The 21,748-nt window shown below is 46.2% G+C and overlaps 2 protein-coding genes across 2 annotated transcripts; both read left to right on the top strand.

Annotated features, from left to right (window-relative positions):
- The first annotated feature begins 523 nt into the window (after nucleotides 1-523).
- On the top strand, nucleotides 524-19,096 carry LOC135829940 (uncharacterized). The gene is made up of 6 exons (XM_065342331.1): nucleotides 524-560; nucleotides 3,548-3,817; nucleotides 4,339-4,659; nucleotides 14,928-14,957; nucleotides 17,927-18,196; nucleotides 18,720-19,096. Exons 2-6 carry the CDS (start codon nucleotides 3,604-3,606, stop codon nucleotides 19,079-19,081), a joined length of 1,197 nt encoding a protein of 398 aa, XP_065198403.1. The 5' UTR covers nucleotides 524-560; nucleotides 3,548-3,603; the 3' UTR covers nucleotides 19,082-19,096.
- A 1,698-nt stretch (nucleotides 19,097-20,794) lies between these two features.
- LOC135829319 (uncharacterized) lies at nucleotides 20,795-21,748 on the top strand. Its single transcript, XM_065341724.1, has one exon. The coding sequence runs from the start codon at nucleotides 20,795-20,797 to the stop codon at nucleotides 21,746-21,748; it is 954 nt and encodes a 317-aa protein (XP_065197796.1).

Below are 21,748 nucleotides of genomic sequence, written 5' to 3'. Positions count from 1 at the left end.
AAAGAGGGGAGAACGGGATGAAAGAGGACCGGAGAGCGGCAAACCCCAGGAGGACTTAGCGTCACGTAGTGGCGGGAATGCGGGCCTCCACAGAAACAGCATCCACATCCGCCGCCAGACCAGGTGCACGGAATGCACGGCGACTCCCACGAACCATCAGGACGGAGTCACGGACAAGGCTGAAAGCCAGGTCCGTCCGCAGCTTTCCCATCACGAGGGGATAAGGCTGGGAGAGCTTGGTGGAGATATAATAATAATAATAATAATAATAATAATAATAGTGTGCAATTTGCAACTCGGATGTTGAGCCATAAATAAATGTGGAAAGGAAAAGGACATTATGGATACGAGTTAAGAGTAACTCTCCATCACTGTAACATGATACTATATACAGTCAGAAAGTACAATAACTAGGCACAGTGATGGAGAGATACAGTGATGGAGAGTTACTCTTAACTCGTATCCATATGTCCTTTTCCTTTCTACAATAATAATAGTAAAGCTCATTTTCTGCTCTCCTGTATGTACAGCCTCGTTCTTTGATGCCTCGCCAACTATACGTAAGTATGACAATAGTATGACAACGATAGAATTCCACCCCACCCCTATTGCCACAGTTTTTTTCCACTTTTACGTGGGCTTTGGGTTTGGTATTGTTTTTTTCCCGGTGCCGAGTTTTGGCCAGTTGTTTCACAGGGAAAAGCAGGGTGACGTCTGCTTTTGACCTATCAGATCTTGGTAGAAACTTCCTCTTTTGGTTGATACGTTCTATTCATTCCACCCAGAGCTGTAGATTGTATTCTTCTCTAGATGTGTTAGACGGTATGCTGCTTGTGGGAGTCGTTTTATTGACCTTTCATACAAACGTCCAGGCAACTTCTCCATCATGCTCCTGATTTATATTGGGCATATAAACCCCAGCTCAATATAAACCTCGTATAAACCCCATATATACCGTTGCCCCGGGGTTAAAGCTGGCCTAAGAGGAGTTGACTGTCAGTTTGTAAGACGGTCAGCATAAGTAGAATACATTCCACTAGTACGCTTTTACGTGAAATATAAACCTTAGCGCATCGGGTTCATCACTCTTCTATATTGCCATCCACTAAGGCTGCATTTACATGAGAATTTTGAACCCGGGTCGAGTTCAGCCCAGGTTGAAAGTCTTTATGATGGAAAAATAGGTGTGTGTTTGCATGAAGACAGTTGACCCATGTAAATTACTGATTTGCTGCCAAAAGTCCACTTCTAGAGTCCTGTATGGTCACTTGAATCCTTTCGCGCGAAATTTGCATGTGCAGTGATTCAAACCTGGCACGAGACACACAAAGAAGTACGTTAGTGCGATTTCTGACTCGGGGTTGATTTCAACCCTCCCCTTAGTACGATTTCTTGCCCGGGTTGATTTCAGTCCTCTCCTTGGGGGAGGGTTGGAATCAGCCCGGGGCAAATATTCAACTCGGGTCAAGCGCAGGGCGTCATGTAAACATGGCAGTCAATCGGTGTTCATGGCAGGTTGTAACTTGGCCCGACTCAACCCGGGTTGAAACTTGGCCCGAACTCAACCCTGATTGAAACGCCTTATGTAAACAAAGCCTTAAAGGGGAAGTTAAGGCAAAAATTAAAATTTCACCAGTTGTAGTCTTCGGGGTGCTGAGTCGAATGGTCTTGGTCCGAGGAAGCTGAGACGCTCCCTTCCTACTTGAATCCCAATCGAACTCGCGCACTTCCACCGAAACTGGGTGACTGCGCCCTGCTAGATGGGGATTTGTATGCAAAATGTCACTAAAAGCGCCCTTTCGTTCTTATAAAAGCACGGATGACCGCGATTGGCCCATATGTTGTAGTCTTTTGGATGCTGAGTCGACTGGTTTTGGTCCGAAAAGGCTGCGATGCAGCGTTCCTCCTTTATTCCCAATCGAACATGGTCGAACAAGTGGTCACGTGCTCCTGCGTACACCAGTCACCTGGTCACCGTGCCTGCAGGGTACAACTTACTAGCCTGTTTGACCTTTTTTGGGTGCAGTCCTGTCACTCGAGTTGAACTCGAGTTGAATCTTGGTGTGAAAGTTGTCGCCCGCTAGCGTGGTGACCAGGTGATTTGGGCACCCAGGAGCACGTGACCGCTTGTTCAACCATGTTCAATTGGGAATAAAGGAGGAACGCTGCATCGCAGCCTTTTCGGACCAAAACCAGTCGACTCAGCGTCCAAAAGACTACAACATATGGGCCAATCGTGGTCATCCGTGCTTTTATAAGAACGAAATGGCGCTTTTAGTGACATTTTGCATACAAATCCCCATCTAGTAGGGCGCAGTCACCCAGTTTCGGTGGAAGTGCGCGAGTTCGATTGGGATTCAAGTAGGAACGGAAGGTCTCAGCTTTCTCGGACCAAGACCATTCGACTCAGCACCCCGAAGACTACAACTGGTGAAATTTTAATTTTTGCCTTAACTTCCCCTTTAAGGCCGATTCATACTTCATTTCGCGTACAGGAAATAGTTGAGCTCAGATCAACTTTATTTGCAACGCTTTTCCGGTACTCGAAATGACGTATGAATCGACCTTAATTCGTGTGATCCTTGGCTGGTCCTATATTACCCATATTGCCGTAATATCGACCGCTTGTATCGACTGTTTATATCGACCACTCAGGCATTGAAATCCTTCGACTTTGTAGGGACTTAAAAATTTTCTCTCCACTTCAGCAAGAAAATTTGAAAGAAAGAAGACAAAGGAAGAGAACAAGCAGAATTCGAACCCACAAAAGTATCTATCTTAAGCAACCGCATATACCACCCAGCCACTGTGCCGCAGATGCTGAACTATGTTGTTCTTACAGTCTTGAACCTAAATTATGCAACATCCTGTGTACACTATGGTACAAAGCTATACTAAAATGGCTATAATAGCTCCCAAGAATCAAATTTAGGGGATATGGCAATCATGAAAATTTATAGAAAATAGAAAGGGCCGAAGGACCGAATCGTGATAAATAGGATATTGACCTCGACTTGTTTGTTGGTAAAACAATAAAGCTGATTTCCGACAAATATTCTACCGTAGGTATTCAACATGGATGTGCGTGTGTGTGTGTATGTGTGTGTGTGTGCTTGTGTGTGTGTCATAGCTGTTCGCTATCATTGCTTCCGCGATGGGCATGGCTAAGGTCTGAGGCATGCTTGTGTGTGTGTGTGTGTGTGTGTGTGTGTGTGTGTGTGTGTGTGTGTGTGTGTGTGCGTGTGTGCCCGCTGCTTTCGGTCTGTGCAAGGCCGCGGTCGTCACCGGTGCTCGAGGACTGGCCCGCGCCCGACTGCCCAGCAGCGTAATTCGTTCAGCCATGTATGCGTGTGTTCTCGCCGGTTCCGTTTGCCCCACCATCTACGGCGTCATCAGGCTGCGTGCTCCATCTTCCTCTCTGATGCCCCTCCGGGGCCCACGTGACCCCTGTGGCAGTGGCTCTAGAGGACAGGACAGGGCAGGTGTGCGTGCGTGCGTGCGTGCGTGCGTGCGTGTGCGTGTGCGTGCTCTTTTTCAAACTGGACAGCCGGAATCAGATGTCCCTACCACCCATCGACTATCATCAAGTACTTCCCCGTGGATATGACATTTGCCAAAGCAACCTTACATTGCAAGACGTTCAATGCAAAGATCGCATCTAAGACCTCGTGCGTGCAGGACTTCCTGCGTCCCAGGGGCAGCTTTGCCTGGTTGGCCACCCAACACGGCCATTTACAGTATGCGAGTGACGAAAAACTTTATGATCTAACATCTGACCCAGCACCCAAGCACAAGGTTGTGTGTGAACTTGAATCGGGTAAGCTACTTTAACCATAGGTCAGTGTTGTTCGCTTGCCTCACCAGCACAGGCTTGCTTTGCACCCCCTACTCTCCTTGCTGTTTTGTTATTGTTTATTCTGATGTCTGTGTGCGTGTGTGTGTGTGTGTGTGTGTGTGTGTGTGCGCGCGCGAGCATGCATGCATGCGCGCGTATGTGTGCATAGGCATGTGCGTGTATGTGTTTGCGTGCACGTGTGGGCCTGAGCGGTTCTCTTCACTGTTTTTTTTAAATAAATCCACGCTCGCACAACGGAACTAGGATAATGTAATTGTTATACATATGCGTGCCTACACACCCAATGCTTTATCCACATATCTGTCTCCTTCTCGCTCAAATCTGTCTGTACGTGTTTATGTGCACTTGCTCTTTTCTGTGCATGGGAATTTAGTGCAAGAAAGTAACAAAGTTTTTGTTTCTGGAGGAAGTACATATCTCCCTCCTTCTCGCTCAAATGTGTCTGAATGTGTATATGTGTACGGGCTGTTTTCTGTGCATAGAGAGTAGCTACATGTGTGAGAAAAGCAGAGCTCACATTGCTGTGTATGCCAATACGGCAACTTTGTCACAGGCGAAGGAGCAGTGCAGGCGCCTAGGCGGACGGTTACCCGCTGGAGGTGATGAGGTCGACTGCCTAAATCACGCTTTGACTACAATGAGGGGAGGTTCTCCAGCCAAGGGAAACAAGCCATGGGTAGAGAAATATGATGAACAACCACTCAATGTGGCATCACCCAGCTACACTTTGCATGACAGCAAGGAGAGAGCGAAGTGGCATGTCGCACGACAAATGCACACTGTGGCATGTGCTTTCAATCTGAGTAAGTCAACCATATGTGTTCATCAGAATTTCTCGTTTTAGCAGTTGTAGATTTGTTTGTATTTGACGAGACGGGACCACATGACGCTTGCCGACGACTGCATGAACAGTTCACCTGCCACACTCCACGATAGCAGGAAATGTTACTGTAAAAGCCATATATATGACGAAGTGCTAACTCTAACGAGTTAACGAGGAGAAATCTGTCGTGTAAATAGACATCGTTATACAGAAATCGATACATATACTGTCCTATTGAGCGTTGAGAATGAGTGAAAATCGTTACCTTTGGTACACGTGAACTAGTCGATTTTGGGAAATCGTTATATATGCGCCTGGTTAGAATAATGGCTTTCACAGTACTCCTGAAAAGACTCTCGCCTGGTCAAATGAAGAACCTAGTACACCCGAATGTCTCTTATCCGGACGCCTCAGATACGGGCACGTCTCTCTACCGGGCACCTTCAGCTCGAGTTCCTATGGCAAAAAAGCTTGGAATTTGGGGGATTTGAACTTTTTTCGTATGCGCAAGTGCTTTTTTTGTCACTACCAACCTGTGAAATCCACCCATTTTTATCAATGGATTCTTCCTGTAACCTGAACATGTGCAATGCCTGCCAAATAAATTTCTTTAAAAAATGATAATAATAATAATTATTATTATGATAAAGTACATGGTAGATGAGTTATCCTGAGATACGGGCAAATCTGAGATACAGGCAAATCTGAGATACGGGCAAATCTGAGATACGGGCAAATCTGAGATACGGGCAAATCTGAGATACGGGCAAATCTGAGATACGGGCAAATCTGAGATACGGGCAAATCTGAGATACGGGCAAATCTGAGATACGGGCAAATCTGAGATACGGGCAGTGCCCGGTCCCAAGGTGCCCGGATAAGAGACATCTGAGTGTACTACCATGATTTAACTGACCTATTGACTACTGGATAAGTACAAAATTTCGTTTGGAATTATCTTTCGCTATATTCATTAGGAGGCATGAAGTCACTAAAGTTTGTGCCAAACTGAAGTTTTTTTCTGAACGTTCGGGGTGACAGACCTCGACCAAAAACGGAATTTAGTACGTAATAAATCTCCTGGTGGAGTGATATAACGAACGATTTCGTGAACGCAAATTTGTACTTGTACAGTATGGCAGCAAAGAACAATTTCTTGTTTTAGTGCCCCTATGAAGGGAAACCATCTCAGAATTTTACTCTAAAATGGGATTTTGAGCTCCCCAGCTCCTCAGTCCTCCTGGATATCGACTTTTAAAACGTAGGTTATAGGAAGATCGTAAAGACAAGTCGCTACACTGAGGCCATATATAGCAACACCATTTGTGTGCATACGTTAACCGACTCCACTTGAGCAAGTATAGGGCTCTTGAGGAAAGTTGCGCCTTTTTCAAAAGCATTCTGTTCAATGCTTCTTCACAAAGCTGTTTTTTGGGGTATTTTTACAAGGTACACAGCTCACCGGCAGGCACGTTTGGCTAGCGCATGTCATCACATACATTGTGTGATATCCTTACTAGTGAGCTACCTCAAGTGATAGATCATTATCTTTCTACTCCTCTACTCTAAGTTTGTATCAGCCGCGCATGCATTTCCGTTGTGCTGCTGAGCTTCCCTGTCGTTCTAGTTCGGCGTTCTAGCTTTGATGTTAAAGTCAACAGTTCCCTTTTGTCTTGTCCTGAACTGCTCTGGTGTGATCATAATATTTGGCGACGAAGTTCTTGATTCAGCTGCCATGATGAGCACAGTAAAATCATTGAACCCGTTTGATCTGGAACCGCCTGAGTCAGTTGGCCCTCGTTGGGAGAAATGGCTGGCTCGTTTCGATAATTATTTGATTGCTGCAAACATCACGGAAGACCAGCGGCAGAGAGCCCAGCTCTTGCACGGTGGCGGTGAGGAGGTGTTTGATGTCTACCTCACCTTTGACAGCAGTAGTATTACAAGTTACGACGACTTGAAGGATGCTCTGACGGCTCACTTCAGTCCGAAGCGCAATAGGGAATACGAGATCTCCTTGTTCCGCCGTGAGAAACAATCTCAGTCGGAGACCCTTGATAGCTACGTAACTCGTCTTAGGCGTTTGGGCAAGCACTGTCAGTTTGCAGATATGGACACAGAGCTAAAGTCTCAGGTCGTACAGCACTGTGTGTCGTCGAAGGTACGTGAAAAGGCTTTCAGGGAGAGCAGCATGTCATTGGCAGACCTCCTTACTTATGCGCAGTCAGTGGAAGTCACAATGTCGTCTGTGGCAGCCATGGCCGGGGCCAGCAGCTTCAGCAAGCCTGAACATCCCCAAGTCAATAAGGTGGAGAGGCGACACCCATCAAGTCGTGACCAGCCCAGTCCTTCCAGTAAGACCGTTCGCAAATGTAGCGGATGCGGGGGGAAATGGCACGACAACCGCTCGGATTGCCCAGCATGGGGCAAGACGTGCAAGTCCTGCAGCAGGTCGAATCATTTCGCAAAGGTATGCCGGACGAAGGCTGTGCGTCAGTTTTCTGAGCAGAGAGCCTCTGAGTTCGCATCACCTGACCAGACGGCGGAATACAGCGTTGAGCTGCATCACACCAGTTGCTCGGGTCATGTGCGTTCCAACGTGGATCCTTATAGGTGGAGTGTGAGTCTTGCTGGCAATCCTGTTGTGTTTGAGATAGACACCGGAGCGGCAATAACAATAATCAACTAAGCGGAGTACCAGACCTCATAAAAGACCTCGGCTTCGCCGAGGTCTTTTATTCGTTCATTATTATTACAATAATAGATACATACAATGTAGGTCAGTGAGCGATCTCATCGCCTGTTCAATGTGAGTTGATCAGGTATGATCAGGTAAGATTGCAATACAACATCAGCTTCATTAGCAACCGACAACAGCTGTACGTATAATTAGCAAAGAGAATTTATGTACTAGTAAGCAGCATATTGACTTAACATTAGTGCACAAAGGAAAACATGCGGATGTGGTGGACTGAGTTCCGTGAACTACATGCGGAACTCCATGCAAACAATCGCGGTTTCCACTCAGCCCGATGTACAGATGGTTTTTGGAAGCAGCGTGTCAGTAGGGTATGATACCCCATCTGTGGCAAGGGCCGTCTGGTCGTATCCGGAACGGGTGAATCCAAACCAGGCAATTCCACTTCTGAACGCCTTGATCACGCACGTGGCGTATTCGTAAGGGGAAGAATCGGGCTGTTCGCACTGAGCTTTATCAACAACGATGAGTTGGAGGAACTCTTGCATGCAGGGCTTAAGTAGCGGTCCTGGCACGTCAGTTGCCCTCTCCTGACATGCATCCTGAGCCTCCTTCATAGTGCGACCTTCTGACGAGGGAGAATTAGCCAGGTAATAGAGTTTCACGTCTCCCTGACAAGGGTGTTCTGCACAATGACAGCACATCAGATCGAGTACAGCATTCCATTCATACAAAAACGATCATGTATGGCTCTGGTTAGCTCCCATTTTTTGGTGATTTTGGATGACTTTATCCTACACAGTGCAGTAATGCTAAAGTTGGTATGGACACCCCGAATTAATCACTAAACTCCATGTTGATGTAACGATGATGGACAAGTTTTGTACATGAGCAAGTGGTTTCGCACGACGTACTTTCGGTTTGTGACAGTTTGTCTTCGCTTACCTTCCCCTGTTGACGTATTTGTACATACCTTTGTGCCTCCCAAGTTGCCTTGCGTTTTCGAGTTCTCGTTAGATCAGTTTGTCCAATGGTGTTACTAGTCTCGCCATCATCATCCCGTAACGTTCGAAATTCTTTGTCGCCAAGGCACGTAGCCCGTGCACATTTTCGTGGCACATCCATTCCCCTCATTGGAACTTTCCGCACCTGAGTCTTTCAAGTTGGAGGGGTGTAGGTTAATGCTTCGTAGATTTGTTGGAACTACCGTAAAGTACCGCCAGAGCGCCCCGTCTCGCGAGAGCGCCCCACCTTGATTTACAGCCAAGGAAAGAAAATCGTATGGCAGAATGCTACTAAGTTTGTACGATGTGAGAACCTTCGTGCCGTTCAACATTTTCTTCAGACTTTGTAACTCACACTTCCTGTGAATCCACACAGGCGGATGGGACGCAGCCCTCACTGTAACCCCCCACACTTCACGTACAAACTAGCACGCGGGGAGCCCCAAGTCAAAAAATATTAACTGGTTTGAGGGGAAGAGACAAACGGGAAAAGTCTGAAGAAAAAATTGACTGTCACCACCAGGACTCGAACCAGGGACCTTCGCTTGAAGCCAGCGATGCTAATAATAATAATAATAATAATTTAATAACGAAGGTACGTGTTGGGTCGTAAGTATCCACGCAAACACACATCCAGTCAAAATAAGGCACTTGTCAAAGTTTCAAATAATAATAATAATAATAATAATAATTTGGAAAGGATGGGAGAACTTCAAATTCAAAGGATCATTCGGGGAAGTGAACTGCCTGAAAAGAGAAAAAAACGCCAGACCCACCAAGACTCGAACCTGGGACCCTGCTTGTCATGAGCAATGCTCTAACCACTGAGCTATGGGACCAGGCTGAACCTAGAAGGCGCTGACAAGTAGAAAACTTGTCAGCGCCTTCTAGGTTCAGCCTGGTCCCATAGCTCAGTGGTTAGAGCATTGCTCATGACAAGCAGGGTCCCAGGTTCGAGTCCTGGTGGGTCTGGCGTTTTTTTCTCTTTTCAGGCAGTTCACTTCCCCGACTGATCCTTTGAATTTGAAGTTCTCCCATCCTTTCCAAATTTAATCACTTTCTTTCACCTCTGGTAGTTTCCAGAAACTGACCGTGGTTGGTCCCCTGGGGGAGGGAAAAAGACCCAAGTGCCATCAGTATGTGTGGCACGTGTTGTGAGCTGCCTTTGGAGTGAAAAACTTGTCAGCGCCTTCTAGGTTCAGCCTGGTCCCATAGCTCAGTGGTTAGAGCATTGCTCATGACAAGCAGGGTCCCAGGTTCGAGTCCTGGTGGGTCTGGCGTTTTTTTCTCTTTTCAGGCAGTTCACTTCCCCGACTGATCCTTTGAATTTGAAGTTCTCCCATCCTTTCCAAATTTAATCACTTTCTTTCACCTCTGGTAGTTTCCAGAAACTGACCGTGGTTGGTCCCCTGGGGGAGGGAAAAAGACCCAAGTGCCATCAGTATGTGTGGCACGTGTTGTGAGCTGCCTTTGGAGTGAAAAACTTGTCAGCGCCTTCTAGGTTCAGCCTGGTCCCATAGCTCAGTGGTTAGAGCATTGCTCATGACAAGCAGGGTCCCAGGTTCGAGTCCTGGTGGGTCTGGCGTTTTTTTCTCTTTTCAGGCAGTTCACTTCCCCGACTGATCCTTTGAATTTGAAGTTCTCCCATCCTTTCCAAATTTAATCACTTTCTTTCACCTCTGGTAGTTTCCAGAAACTGACCGTGGTTGGTCCCCTGGGGGAGGGAAAAAGACCCAAGTGCCATCAGTATGTGTGGCACGTGTTGTGAGCTGCCTTTGGAGTGAAAAACTTGTCAGCGCCTTCTAGGTTCAGCCTGGTCCCATAGCTCAGTGGTTAGAGCATTGCTCATGACAAGCAGGGTCCCAGGTTCGAGTCCTGGTGGGTCTGGCGTTTTTTTCTCTTTTCAGGCAGTTCACTTCCCCGACTGATCCTTTGAATTTGAAGTTCTCCCATCCTTTCCAAATTTAATCACTTTCTTTCACCTCTGGTAGTTTCCAGAAACTGACCGTGGTTGGTCCCCTGGGGGAGGGAAAAAGACCCAAGTGCCATCAGTATGTGTGGCACGTGTTGTGAGCTGCCTTTGGAGTGAAAAACTTGTCAGCGCCTTCTAGGTTCAGCCTGGTCCCATAGCTCAGTGGTTAGAGCATTGCTCATGACAAGCAGGGTCCCAGGTTCGAGTCCTGGTGGGTCTGGCGTTCTTTTCTCTTTTCAGGCAGTTCACTTCCCCGACTGATCCTTTGAATAATAATAATAATAATAATTTAGTAACGAAGGTACGTGTTGGGTCGTAAGTATCCACGCAAACACACATCCAGTCAAAATAAGGCACTTGTCAAAGTATCCGAACGTTTTCGGTCCCTTCTCATCAAGGATTATACAGGGAATGGCTCAAGTTGGAAAGACTAAAACTTATATAGCGTAAAGATATGAGATAACAACACTCGTGACAAGGTGGAAAAAGTATCAAGTTCAGCACGACACAAAAACTCGAAGGAAATAATAATAGCGACAAGAACATAGTGAGCAAATTAAGTTACATTGTTAACACCTCGACGAGGAGTAACACCAAACAATTGTAGCGACAACACATTTTCTTTCTGTACGCAAAGTTCAGGATCTAACTTACGGATATACAAAGCTTCTAACACAGCCAGATGCAACGCACATCTACCACGTGACAATATTGAGAACACATTATCACTGTACAACTCACGACAATTGGTACGGGCTGACAGATGTTGCTTAATGGACGAAGTGCGATTCTTAGCTCCGTTGGGTGTAGTCTCCTCCAATGTCCCGTCATCTCGCCTCTTCGCGGCATCACCACTATCCGCCTCTTTGCTTTTCCGCGGCCTTCCACGTTTTCTGACACCAGCCGTTGTGTGCGCTATGCCCAGTGTCCTTTCAGCTACGTCTCCTCCATTGCGGATTTCTATTGATCTTCTTACTCCAACTTGTCCGGTGCTCGATATTGAGGTTCGTTTTCGCGGTCTACCACGTTTTCGAATATTGACTGTTGTTGTCACTTCCGTTGTCGTTGTACGTGCGTCCTCACCAGTCCGTATTTTTACTTGGCTTCGCGTAACCCTTCCCGACGCAGACAGATCCTTTGTCAATTTCGGTGGTTTACGTGTCGGTCTTTCACCATCTTTCACGCTGTTCTCAGCTGGACCCTGCGCTATACACGCGGAGGAGGACGGGCATGCAGTGATATCTTCACAGGAAGAGGAAGATCCACCGATGGACTGGACAGCACATTTTGGAGGACGACCACGGCGAGGACGACACTCACGCGCATCAAGCGGAACAAAACTTAACGGCACATGTTGACGAATGCGCGCGCCCAGGTGCTGAAGGGTTCTACCTACATACCGATCTTCACAATGTCGGCATTGAAAGAAATAGATAAGGTTACTTTTACTTAGGGTAGGTAGAACATCCTTCGCTATACTCCAACGAAATCGAAGAAACATCTTGTGAAAGCGCTAGTTTATCGTGCGCATAGAATATGTTCCCCTCATCTATTGCAGGACGAATTAGACAGACTGACGTCAATATTTACGAACAACGGCTATCCAAAGGAATTTCTGGCCAAGCTTATCAACGAAAAACCGGCGACAGACAAGCCGATCCAATTTGGACCTGACCTTTGCCCAGTGGTGCTCCGTTTACCCTGGGTTGGCGCCGGTTCTGCGCGCGTGGAGAAGGATGTTCGTGGTATCGTATGTCCATCTTATCCGTGCGTCAAGCTGTACGTCATATTTGGGACAGTGCGTGCGTTCAGTGTGAAGAAGGATGTTCTACCTACCCTTAGTAAAAGTAACCTTATCTATTTCTTTCAATGCCGACAATGTGAAGATCGGTATGTAGGTAGAACCCTTCAGCCCCTGGGCGTGCGCATTCGTCAACATGTGCCGTTAAGTTTTGTTCCGCTTGATGCGCGTGAGTGTCGTCCTCGCCGTTATCGTCCTCCAAAATGTGCTGTCCAGTCCATCGGTGGATCTTCCCCTTCCTGTGAAGATATCACTGCATGCCCGTCCTCCTCCGCGTGTATAGCGCAGGGTCCAGCTGAGAACAGCGTGAAAGATGGTGAAAGACCGACACGTAAACCACCGAAATTGACAAAGGATCTGTCTGCGTCGGGAAGGGTTACGCGAAGCCAAGTAAAAATACGGACTGGTGAGGACGCACGTACAACGACAACGGAAGTGACAACAACAGTCAATATTCGAAAACGTGGTAGACCGCGAAAACGAACCTCAATATCGAGCACCGGACAAGTTGGAGTAAGAAGATCAATAGAAATCCGCAATGGAGGAGACGTAGCTGAAAGGACACTGGGCATAGCGCACACAACGGCTGGTGTCAGAAAACGTGGAAGGCCGCGGAAAAGCAAAGAGGCGGATAGTGGTGATGCCGCGAAGAGGCGAGATGACGGGACATTGGAGGAGACTACACCCAACGGAGCTAAGAATTGCACTTCGTCCATTAAGCAACATCTGTCAGCCCGTACCAATTGTCGTGAGTTGTACAGTGATAATGTGTTCTCAATATTGTCACGTGGTAGATGTGCGTTGCATCTGGCTGTGTTAGAAGCTATGTATATCCGTAAGTTAGATCCTGAACTTTGAGTACAGAAAGAAAATGTGTTGTCGCTACAATTGTTTGGTGTTACTCCTCGTCGAGGTGTTAACAATGTAACTTAATTTGCTCACTATGTTCTTGTCGCTATTATTATTTCCTTCGAGTTTTTGTGTCGTACTGAACTTGATACTTTTTCCACCTTGTCACGAGTGTTGTTATCTCATATCTTTACGCTATATAAGTTTTAGTCTTTCCAACTTGAGCCATTCCCTGTATAATCCTTGATGAGAAGGGACCGAAAACGTTCGGATACTTAGACAAGTGCCTTATTTTGACTGGATGTGTGTTTGCGTGGATACTTACGACCCAACACGTACCTTCGTTACTAAAGTATTATCCGCCTCCGACTTCTTGTAAAATAATAATAATAATAATAATAATACAGTTTCCTCTGAGACAAAAATGCGATAATACTCATAAAAAGGACACACTTCAGGCTCATTACAAACATCTTGAAAGTTTTTGTCTTCACAAGTATACTTTCAAGCCTTCTCATCAGGTGAAATACAGGCAAGGGAAAAGGAACAGGAACAGTGGATTAAATACAGTAAGAAGGTGGTAAAACAGCGCAAAAAGAAAGAAAGAAAGAAAGAAAGAAGATAGCTAAAGTAAACAGCGAAAATTGCAATAATGACACAAAGGTGCAAATGCGAGAAAACTCAATAAGCGCGACATGTAGTGCGACAACAAGAGACAACCACTGGACATACATGTAACTAACGGTCCAGTGGTTGTCTCTTGTTGTCGCACTACATGTCGCGCTTATTGAGTTTTCTCGCATTTGCACCTTTGTGTCATTATTGCAATTTTCGCTGTTTACTTTAGCTATCTTCTTTCTTTCTTTCTTTCTTTTTGCGCTGTTTTACCACCTTCTTACTGTATTTCATCCACTGTTCCTGTTCCTTTTCCCTTGCCTGTATTTCACCTGATGAGAAGGCTTGAAAGTATACTTGTGAAGACAAAAACTTTCAAGATGTTTGTAATGAGCCTGAAGTGTGTCCTTTTTATGAGTATAATAATAATAATAATAATAATAATAATAATGGTGCAAGCCTCTTTTACGGGCAAAAATTAACACAATGTATTAAAATGCAATACAACATACACTGGAGAAGAAATCAGGAAAATAAAATATGAGCTCAAAAATGGAACGAAAAATAGCAAATAGAATCAAAACTCACGATGGAATCAAACTCACGATGGAATCAAACTCATGATGGAAACTACAACCCAATGAGTTGGAAAACCAACCACAGAATTAGATATTGGGAATAGAGTCAGACACAACAACGACCGAAATCAGTACACCAAAAATCTGTCCTACAAAAAACAAAGGAACAAGGAAAACAAGAAAGGCGAAGTACAAAGAATCCCCAAAAAAGAGGGGAGAACGGGATGAAAGAGGACCGGAGAGCGGCAAACCCCAGGAGGACTTAGCGTCACGTAGTGGCGGGAATGCGGGCCTCCACAGAAACAGCATCCACATCCGCCGCCAGACCAGGTGCACGGAATGCACGGCGACTCCCACGAACCATCAGGACGGAGTCGCGGACAAGGCTGAAAGCCAGGTCCGTCCGCAGCTTTCCCATCACGAGGGGATAAGGCTGCGAGAGCTTGGTGGAGATATAATAATAATAATAATAATAATAATAGTGTGCAATTTGAAACTCGGATGTTGAGCCATAAATAAATGTGGAAAGGAAAAGGACATTATGGATACGAGTTAAGAGTAACTCTCCATCACTGTAACATGATACTATATACAGTCAGAAAGTACAATAACTAGGCACAGTGATGGAGAGATACAGTGATGGAGAGTTACTCTTAACTCGTATCCATATGTCCTTTTCCTTTCTACAATAATAATAGTAAAGCTCATTTTCTGCTCTCCTGTATGTACAGCCTCGTTCTTTGATGCCTCGCCAACTATACGTAAGTATGACAATAGTATGACAACGATAGAATTCCACCCCACCCCTATTGCCACAGTTTTTTTCCACTTTTACGTGGGCTTTGGGTTTGGTATTGTTTTTTTCCCGGTGCCGAGTTTTGGCCAGTTGTTTCACAGGGAAAAGCAGGGTGACGTCTGCTTTTGACCTATCAGATCTTGGTAGAAACTTCCTCTTTTGGTTGATACGTTCTATTCATTCCACCCAGAGCTGTAGATTGTATTCTTCTCTAGATGTGTTAGACGGTATGCTGCTTGTGGGAGTCGTTTTATTGACCTTTCATACAAACGTCCAGGCAACTTCTCCATCATGCTCCTGATTTATATTGGGCATATAAACCCCAGCTCAATATAAACCTCGTATAAACCCCATATATACCGTTGCCCCGGGGTTAAAGCTGGCCTAAGAGGAGTTGACTGTCAGTTTGTAAGACGGTCAGCATAAGTAGAATACATTCCACTAGTACGCTTTTACGTGAAATATAAACCTTAGCGCATCGGGTTCATCACTCTTCTATATTGCCATCCACTAAGGCTGCATTTACATGAGAATTTTGAACCCGGGTCGAGTTCAGCCCGGGTTGAAAGTCTTTATGATGGAAAAATAGGTGTGTGTTTGCATGAAGACAGTTGACCCAGGTAAATTACTGATTTGCTGCCAAAAGTCCACTTCTAGAGTCCTGTATGGTCACTTGAATCCTTTCGCGCGAAATTTGCATGTGCAGTGATTCAAACCTGGCACGAGACACACAAAGAAGTACGTTAGTGCGATTTCTGACTCGGGGTTGATTTCAACCCTCCCCTTAGTACGATTTCTTGCCCGGGTTGATTTCAGTCCTCTCCTTGGGGGAGGGTTGGAATCAGCCCGGGGCAAATATTCAACTCGGGTCAAGCGCAGGGCGTCATGTAAACATGGCAGTCAATCGGTGTTCATGGCAGGTTGTAACTTGGCCCGACTCAACCCGGGTTGAAACTTGGCCCGAACTCAACCCTGATTGAAACACCTTATGTAAACAAAGCCTTAAAGGGGAAGTTAAGGCAAAAATTAAAATTTCACCAGTTGTAGTCTTCGGGGTGCTGAGTCGAATGGTCTTGGTCCGAGGAAGCTGAGACGCTCCCTTCCTACTTGAATCCCAATCGAACTCGCGCACTTCCACCGAAACTGGGTGACTGCGCCCTGCTAGATGGGGATTTGTATGCAAAATGTCACTAAAAGCGCCCTTTCGTTCTTATAAAAGCACGGATGACCGCGATTGGCCCATATGTTGTAGTCTTTTGGATGCTGAGTCGACTGGTTTTGGTCCGAAAAGGCTGCGATGCAGCGTTCCTCCTTTATTCCCAATCGAACATGGTCGAACAAGTGGTCACGTGCTCCTGCGTACACCAGTCACCTGGTCACCGTGCCTGCAGGGTACAACTTACTAGCCTGTTTGACCTTTTTTGGGTGCAGTCCTGTCACTCGAGTTGAACTCGAGTTGAATCTTGGTGTGAAAGTTGTCGCCCGCTAGCGTGGTGACCAGGTGATTTGGGCACCCAGGAGCACGTGACCGCTTGTTCAACCATGTTCAATTGGGAATAAAGGAGGAACGCTGCATCGCAGCCTTTTCGGACCAAAACCAGTCGACTCAGCGTCCAAAAGACTACAACATATGGGCCAATCGTGGTCATGCGTGCTTTTATAAGAACGAAATGGCGCTTTTAGTGACATTTTGCATACAAATCCCCATCTAGTAGGGCGCAGTCACCCAGTTTCGGTGGAAGTGCGCGAGTTCGATTGGGATTCAAGTAGGAACGGAAGGTCTCAGCTTTCTCGGACCAAGACCATTCGACTCAGCACCCCGAAGACTACAACTGGTGAAATTTTAATTTTTGCCTTAACTTCCCCTTTAAGGCCGATTCATACTTCATTTCGCGTACAGGAAATAGTTGAGCTCAGATCAACTTTATTTGCAACGCTTTTCCGGTACTCGAAATGACGTATGAATCGACCTTAATTCGTGTGATCCTTGGCTGGTCCTATATTACCCATATTGCCGTAATATCGACCGCTTGTATCGACTGTTTATATCGACCACTCAGGCATTGAAATCCTTCGACTTTGTAGGGACTTAAAAAATTTCTCTCCACTTCAGCAAGAAAATTTGAAAGAAAGAAGACAAAGGAAGAGAACAAGCAGAATTCGAACCCACAAAAGTATCTATCTTAAGCAACCGCATATACCACCCAGCCACTGTGCCGCAGATGCTGAACTATGTTGTTCTTACAGTCTTGAACCTAAATTATGCAACATCCTGTGTACACTATGGTACAAAGCTATACTAAAATGGCTATAATAGCTCCCAAGAATCAAATTTAGGGGATATGGCAATCATGAAAATTTATAGAAAATAGAAAGGGCCGAAGGACCGAATCGTGATAAATAGGATATTGACCTCGACTTGTTTGTTGGTAAAACAATAAAGCTGATTTCCGAAAAATATTCTACCGTAGGTATTCAACATGGATGTGCGTGTGTGTGTGTATGTGTGTGTGTGTGCTTGTGTGTGTGTCATAGCTGTTCGCTATCATTGCTTCCGCGATGGGCATGTCTAAGGTCTGAGGCATGCTTGTGTGTGTGTGTGTGTGTGTGTGTGTGTGTGTGTGTGTGTGTGTGTGTGTGTGCGTGTGTGCCCGCTGCTTTCGGTCTGTGCAAGGCCGCGGTCGTCACCGGTGCTCGAGGACTGGCCCGCGCCCGACTGCCCAGCAGCGTAATTCGTTCAGCCATGTATGCGTGTGTTCTCGCCGGTTCCGTTTGCCCCACCATCTACGGCGTCATCAGGCTGCGTGCTCCATCTTCCTCTCTGATGCCCCTCCGGGGCCCACGTGACCCCTGTGGCAGTGGCTCTACAGGACAGGACAGGGCAGGTGTGCGTGCGTGCGTGTGCGTGTGCGTGCTCTTTTTCAAACTGGACAGCCGGAATCAGATGTCCCTACCACCCATCGACTATCATCAAGTATTTCCCCGTGGATATGACATTTGCCAAAGCAACCTTACATTGCAAGACGTTCAATGCAAAGATCGCATCTAAGACCTCGTGCGTGCAGGACTTCCTGCGTCCCAGGGGCAGCTTTGCCTGGTTGGCCAGCCAACACGGCCATTTACAGTATGCGAGTGACGAAAAACTTTATGATCTAACATCTGACCCAGCACCCAAGCACAAGGTTGTGTGTGAACTTGAATCGGGTAAGCTACTTTAACCATAGGTCAGTGTTGTTCGCTTGCCTCACCAGCACAGGCTTGCTTTGCACCCCCTACTCTCCTTGCTGTTTTGTTATTGTTTATTCTGATGTCTGTGTGCGTGTGTGTGTGTGTGTGTGTGTGTGTGTGTGTGTGCGCGCGAGCATGCATGCATGCGCGGGTATGTGTGCATAGGCATGTGCGTGTATGTGTTTGCGTGCACGTGTGGGCCTGAGCGGTTCTCTTCACTGTTTTTTTTAAATAAATCCACGCTCGCACAACGGAACTAGGATAATGTAATTGTTATACATATGCGTGCCTACACACCCAATGCTTTATCCACATATCTGCCTCCTTCTCGCTCAAATCTGTCTGTACGTGTTTATGTGCACTTGCTCTTTTCTGTGCATGGGAATTTAGTGCAAGAAAGTAACAAAGTTTTTGTTTCTGGAGGAAGTACATATCTCCCTCCTTCTCGCTCAAATGTGTCTGTATGTGTATATGTGTACGGGCTGTTTTCTGTGCATAGAGAGTAGCTACATGTGTGAGAAAAGCAGAGCTCACATTGCTGTGTATGCCAATACGGCAACTTTGTCACAGGCGAAGGAGCAGTGCAGGCGCCTAGGCGGACGGTTACCCGCTGGAGGTGATGAGGTCGACTGCCTAAATCACGCTTTGACTACAATGAGGGGAGGTTCTCCAGCCAAGGGAAACAAGCCATGGGTAGAGAAATATGATGAACAACCACTCAATGTGGCATCACCCAGCTACACTTTGCATGACAGCAAGGAGAGAGCGAAGTGGCATGTCGCACGACAAATGCACACTGTGGCATGTGCTTTCAATCTGAGTAAGTCAACCACATGTGTTCATCAGAATTTCTCGTTTTAGCAGTTGTAGATTTGTTTGTATTTGACGAGACGGGACCACATGACGCTTGCCGACGACTGCATGAACAGTTCACCTGCCACACTCCACGATAGCAGGAAATGTTACTGTAAAAGCCATATATATGACGAAGTGCTAACTCTAACGAGTTAACGAGGAGAAATCTGTCGTGTAAATAGACATCGTTATACAGAAATCGATACATATACTGTCCTATTGAGCGTTGAGAATGAGTGAAAATCGTTACCTTTGGTACACGTGAACTAGTCGATTTTGGGAAATCGTTATATATGCGCCTGGTTAGAATAATGGCTTTCACAGTACTCCTGAAAAGACTCTCGCCTGGTCAAATGAAGAACCTAGTACACCCGAATGTCTCTTATCCGGACGCCTCAGATACGGGCACGTCTCTCTACCGGGCACCTTCAGCTCGAGTTCCTATGGCAAAAAAGCTTGGAAATTGGGGGATTTGAACTTTTTTTGTATGCGCAAGTGCTTTTTTTGTCACTACCAACCTGTGAAATCCACACATTTTTATCAATGGATTCTTCCTGTAACCTGAACATGTGCAATGCCTGCCAAATAAATTTCTTAATAAATGATAATAATAATAATTATTATTATGATACAGTACATGGTAGATGAGTTATCCTGAGATACAGGCAAATCTGAGATACGGGCAAATCTGAGATACGGGCAAATCTGAGATACGGGCAAATCTGAGATACGGGCAAATCTGAGATACGGGCAAATCTGAGATACGGGCAAATCTGAGATACGGGCAAATCTGAGATACGGGCAAATCTGAGATACGGGCAAATCTGAGATACGGGCAGTGCCCGGTCCCAAGGTGCCCGGATAAGAGACATCTGAGTGTACTACCATGATTTAACTGACCTATTGACTACTGGATAAGTACAAAATTTCGTTTGGAATTATCTTTCGCTATATTCATTAGGAGGCATGAAGTCACTAAAGTTTGTGCCAAACTGAAGTTTTTTTCTGAACGTTCGGGGTGACAGACCTCGACCAAAAACGGAATTTAGTACGTAATAAATCTCCTGGTGGAGTGATATAACGAACGATTTCGTGAACGCAAATTTGTACTTGTACAGTATGGCAGCAAAGAACAATTTCTTGTTTTAGTGCCCCTATGAAGGGAAACCATCTCAGAATTTTACTCTAAAATGGGATTTTGAGCTCCCCAGCTCCTCAGTCCTCCTGGATATCGACTTTTAAAACGTAGGTTATAGGAAGATCGTAAAGACAAGTCGCTACACTGAGGCCATATATAGCAACACCATTTGTGTGCATACGTTAACCGACTCCACTTGAGCAAGTATAGGGCTCTTGAGGAAAGTTGCGCCTTTTTCAAAAGCATTCTGTTCAATGCTTCTTCACAAAGCTGTTTTTTGGGGTATTTTTACAAGGTACACAGCTCACCGGCAGGCACGTTTGGCTAGCGCATGTCATCACATACATTGTGTGATATCCTTACTAGTGAGCTACCTCAAGTGATAGATCATTATCTTTCTACTCCTCTACTCTAAGTTTGTATCAGCCGCGCATGCATTTCCGTTGTGCTGCTGAGCTTCCCTGTCGTTCTAGTTCGGCGTTCTAGCTTTGATGTTAAAGTCAACAGTTCCCTTTTGCCTTGTCCTGAACTGCTCTGGTGTGATCATAATATTTGGCGACGAAGTTCTTGATTCAGCTGCCATGATGAGCACAGTAAAATCATTGAACCCGTTTGATCTGGAACCGCCTGAGTCAGTTGGCCCTCGTTGGGAGAAATGGCTGGCTCGTTTCGATAATTATTTGATTGCTGCAAACATCACGGAAGACCAGCGGCAGAGAGCCCAGCTCTTGCACGGTGGCGGTGAGGAGGTGTTTGATGTCTACCTCACCTTTGACAGCAGTAGTATTACAAGTTACGACGACTTGAAGGATGCTCTGACGGCTCACTTCAGTCCGAAGCGCAATAGGGAATACGAGATCTCCTTGTTCCGCCGTGAGAAACAATCTCAGTCGGAGACCCTTGATAGCTACGTAACTCGTCTTAGGCGTTTGGGCAAGCACTGTCAGTTTGCAGATATGGACACAGAGCTAAAGTCTCAGGTCGTACAGCACTGTGTGTCGTCGAAGGTACGTGAAAAGGCTTTCAGGGAGAGCAGCATGTCATTGGCAGACCTCCTTACTTATGCACAGTCAGTGGAAGTCACAATGTCGTCTGTGGCAGCCATGGCCGGGGCCAGCAGCTTCAGCAAGCCTGAACATCCCCAAGTCAATAAGGTGGAGAGGCGACACCCATCAAGTCGTGACCAGCCCAGTCCTTCCAGTAAGACCGTTCGCAAATGTAGCGGATGCGGGGGGAAATGGCACGACAACCGCTCGGATTGCCCAGCATGGGGCAAGACGTGCAAGTCCTGCAGCAGGTCGAATCATTTCGCAAAGGTATGCCGGACGAAGGCTGTGCGTCAGTTTTCTGAGCAGAGAGCCTCTGAGTTCGCATCACCTGACCAGACGGCGGAATACAGCGTTGAGCTGCACCACACCAGTTGCTCGGGTCATGTGCGTTCCAACGTGGATCCTTATAGGTGGAGTGTGAGTCTTGCTGGCAATCCTGTTGTGTTTGAGATAGACACCGGAGCGGCAATAACAATAATCAACTAA

This window comes from Sycon ciliatum, chromosome 13, assembly GCF_964019385.1.
Source record: "Sycon ciliatum chromosome 13, ocSycCili1.1, whole genome shotgun sequence".
Lineage (NCBI taxonomy): Eukaryota > Metazoa > Porifera > Calcarea > Leucosolenida > Sycettidae > Sycon > Sycon ciliatum.
Note: the sequence above shows the minus strand (reverse complement) of the source record. Positions and strands in the feature narration are given on the sequence as shown.

Excerpts from the sequence above, each read along its gene's own strand:
- LOC135829319 (XM_065341724.1), top strand. The coding sequence starts at position 20,795 with ATGATGAGCACAGTAAAATCATTGAACCCGTTTGATCTGGAACCGCCT.
- LOC135829940 (XM_065342331.1), top strand. The coding sequence starts at position 3,604 with ATGACATTTGCCAAAGCAACCTTACATTGCAAGACGTTCAATGCAAAG. Across the intron at positions 4,660-14,927 it reads GGCATGTGCTTTCAATCTGA|CCTCGTTCTTTGATGCCTCG; the intron begins GTAAGTCAACCA and ends CTGTATGTACAG. Across the intron at positions 18,197-18,719 it reads TGTGTGTGAACTTGAATCGG|AGAGTAGCTACATGTGTGAG; the intron begins GTAAGCTACTTT and ends TTCTGTGCATAG.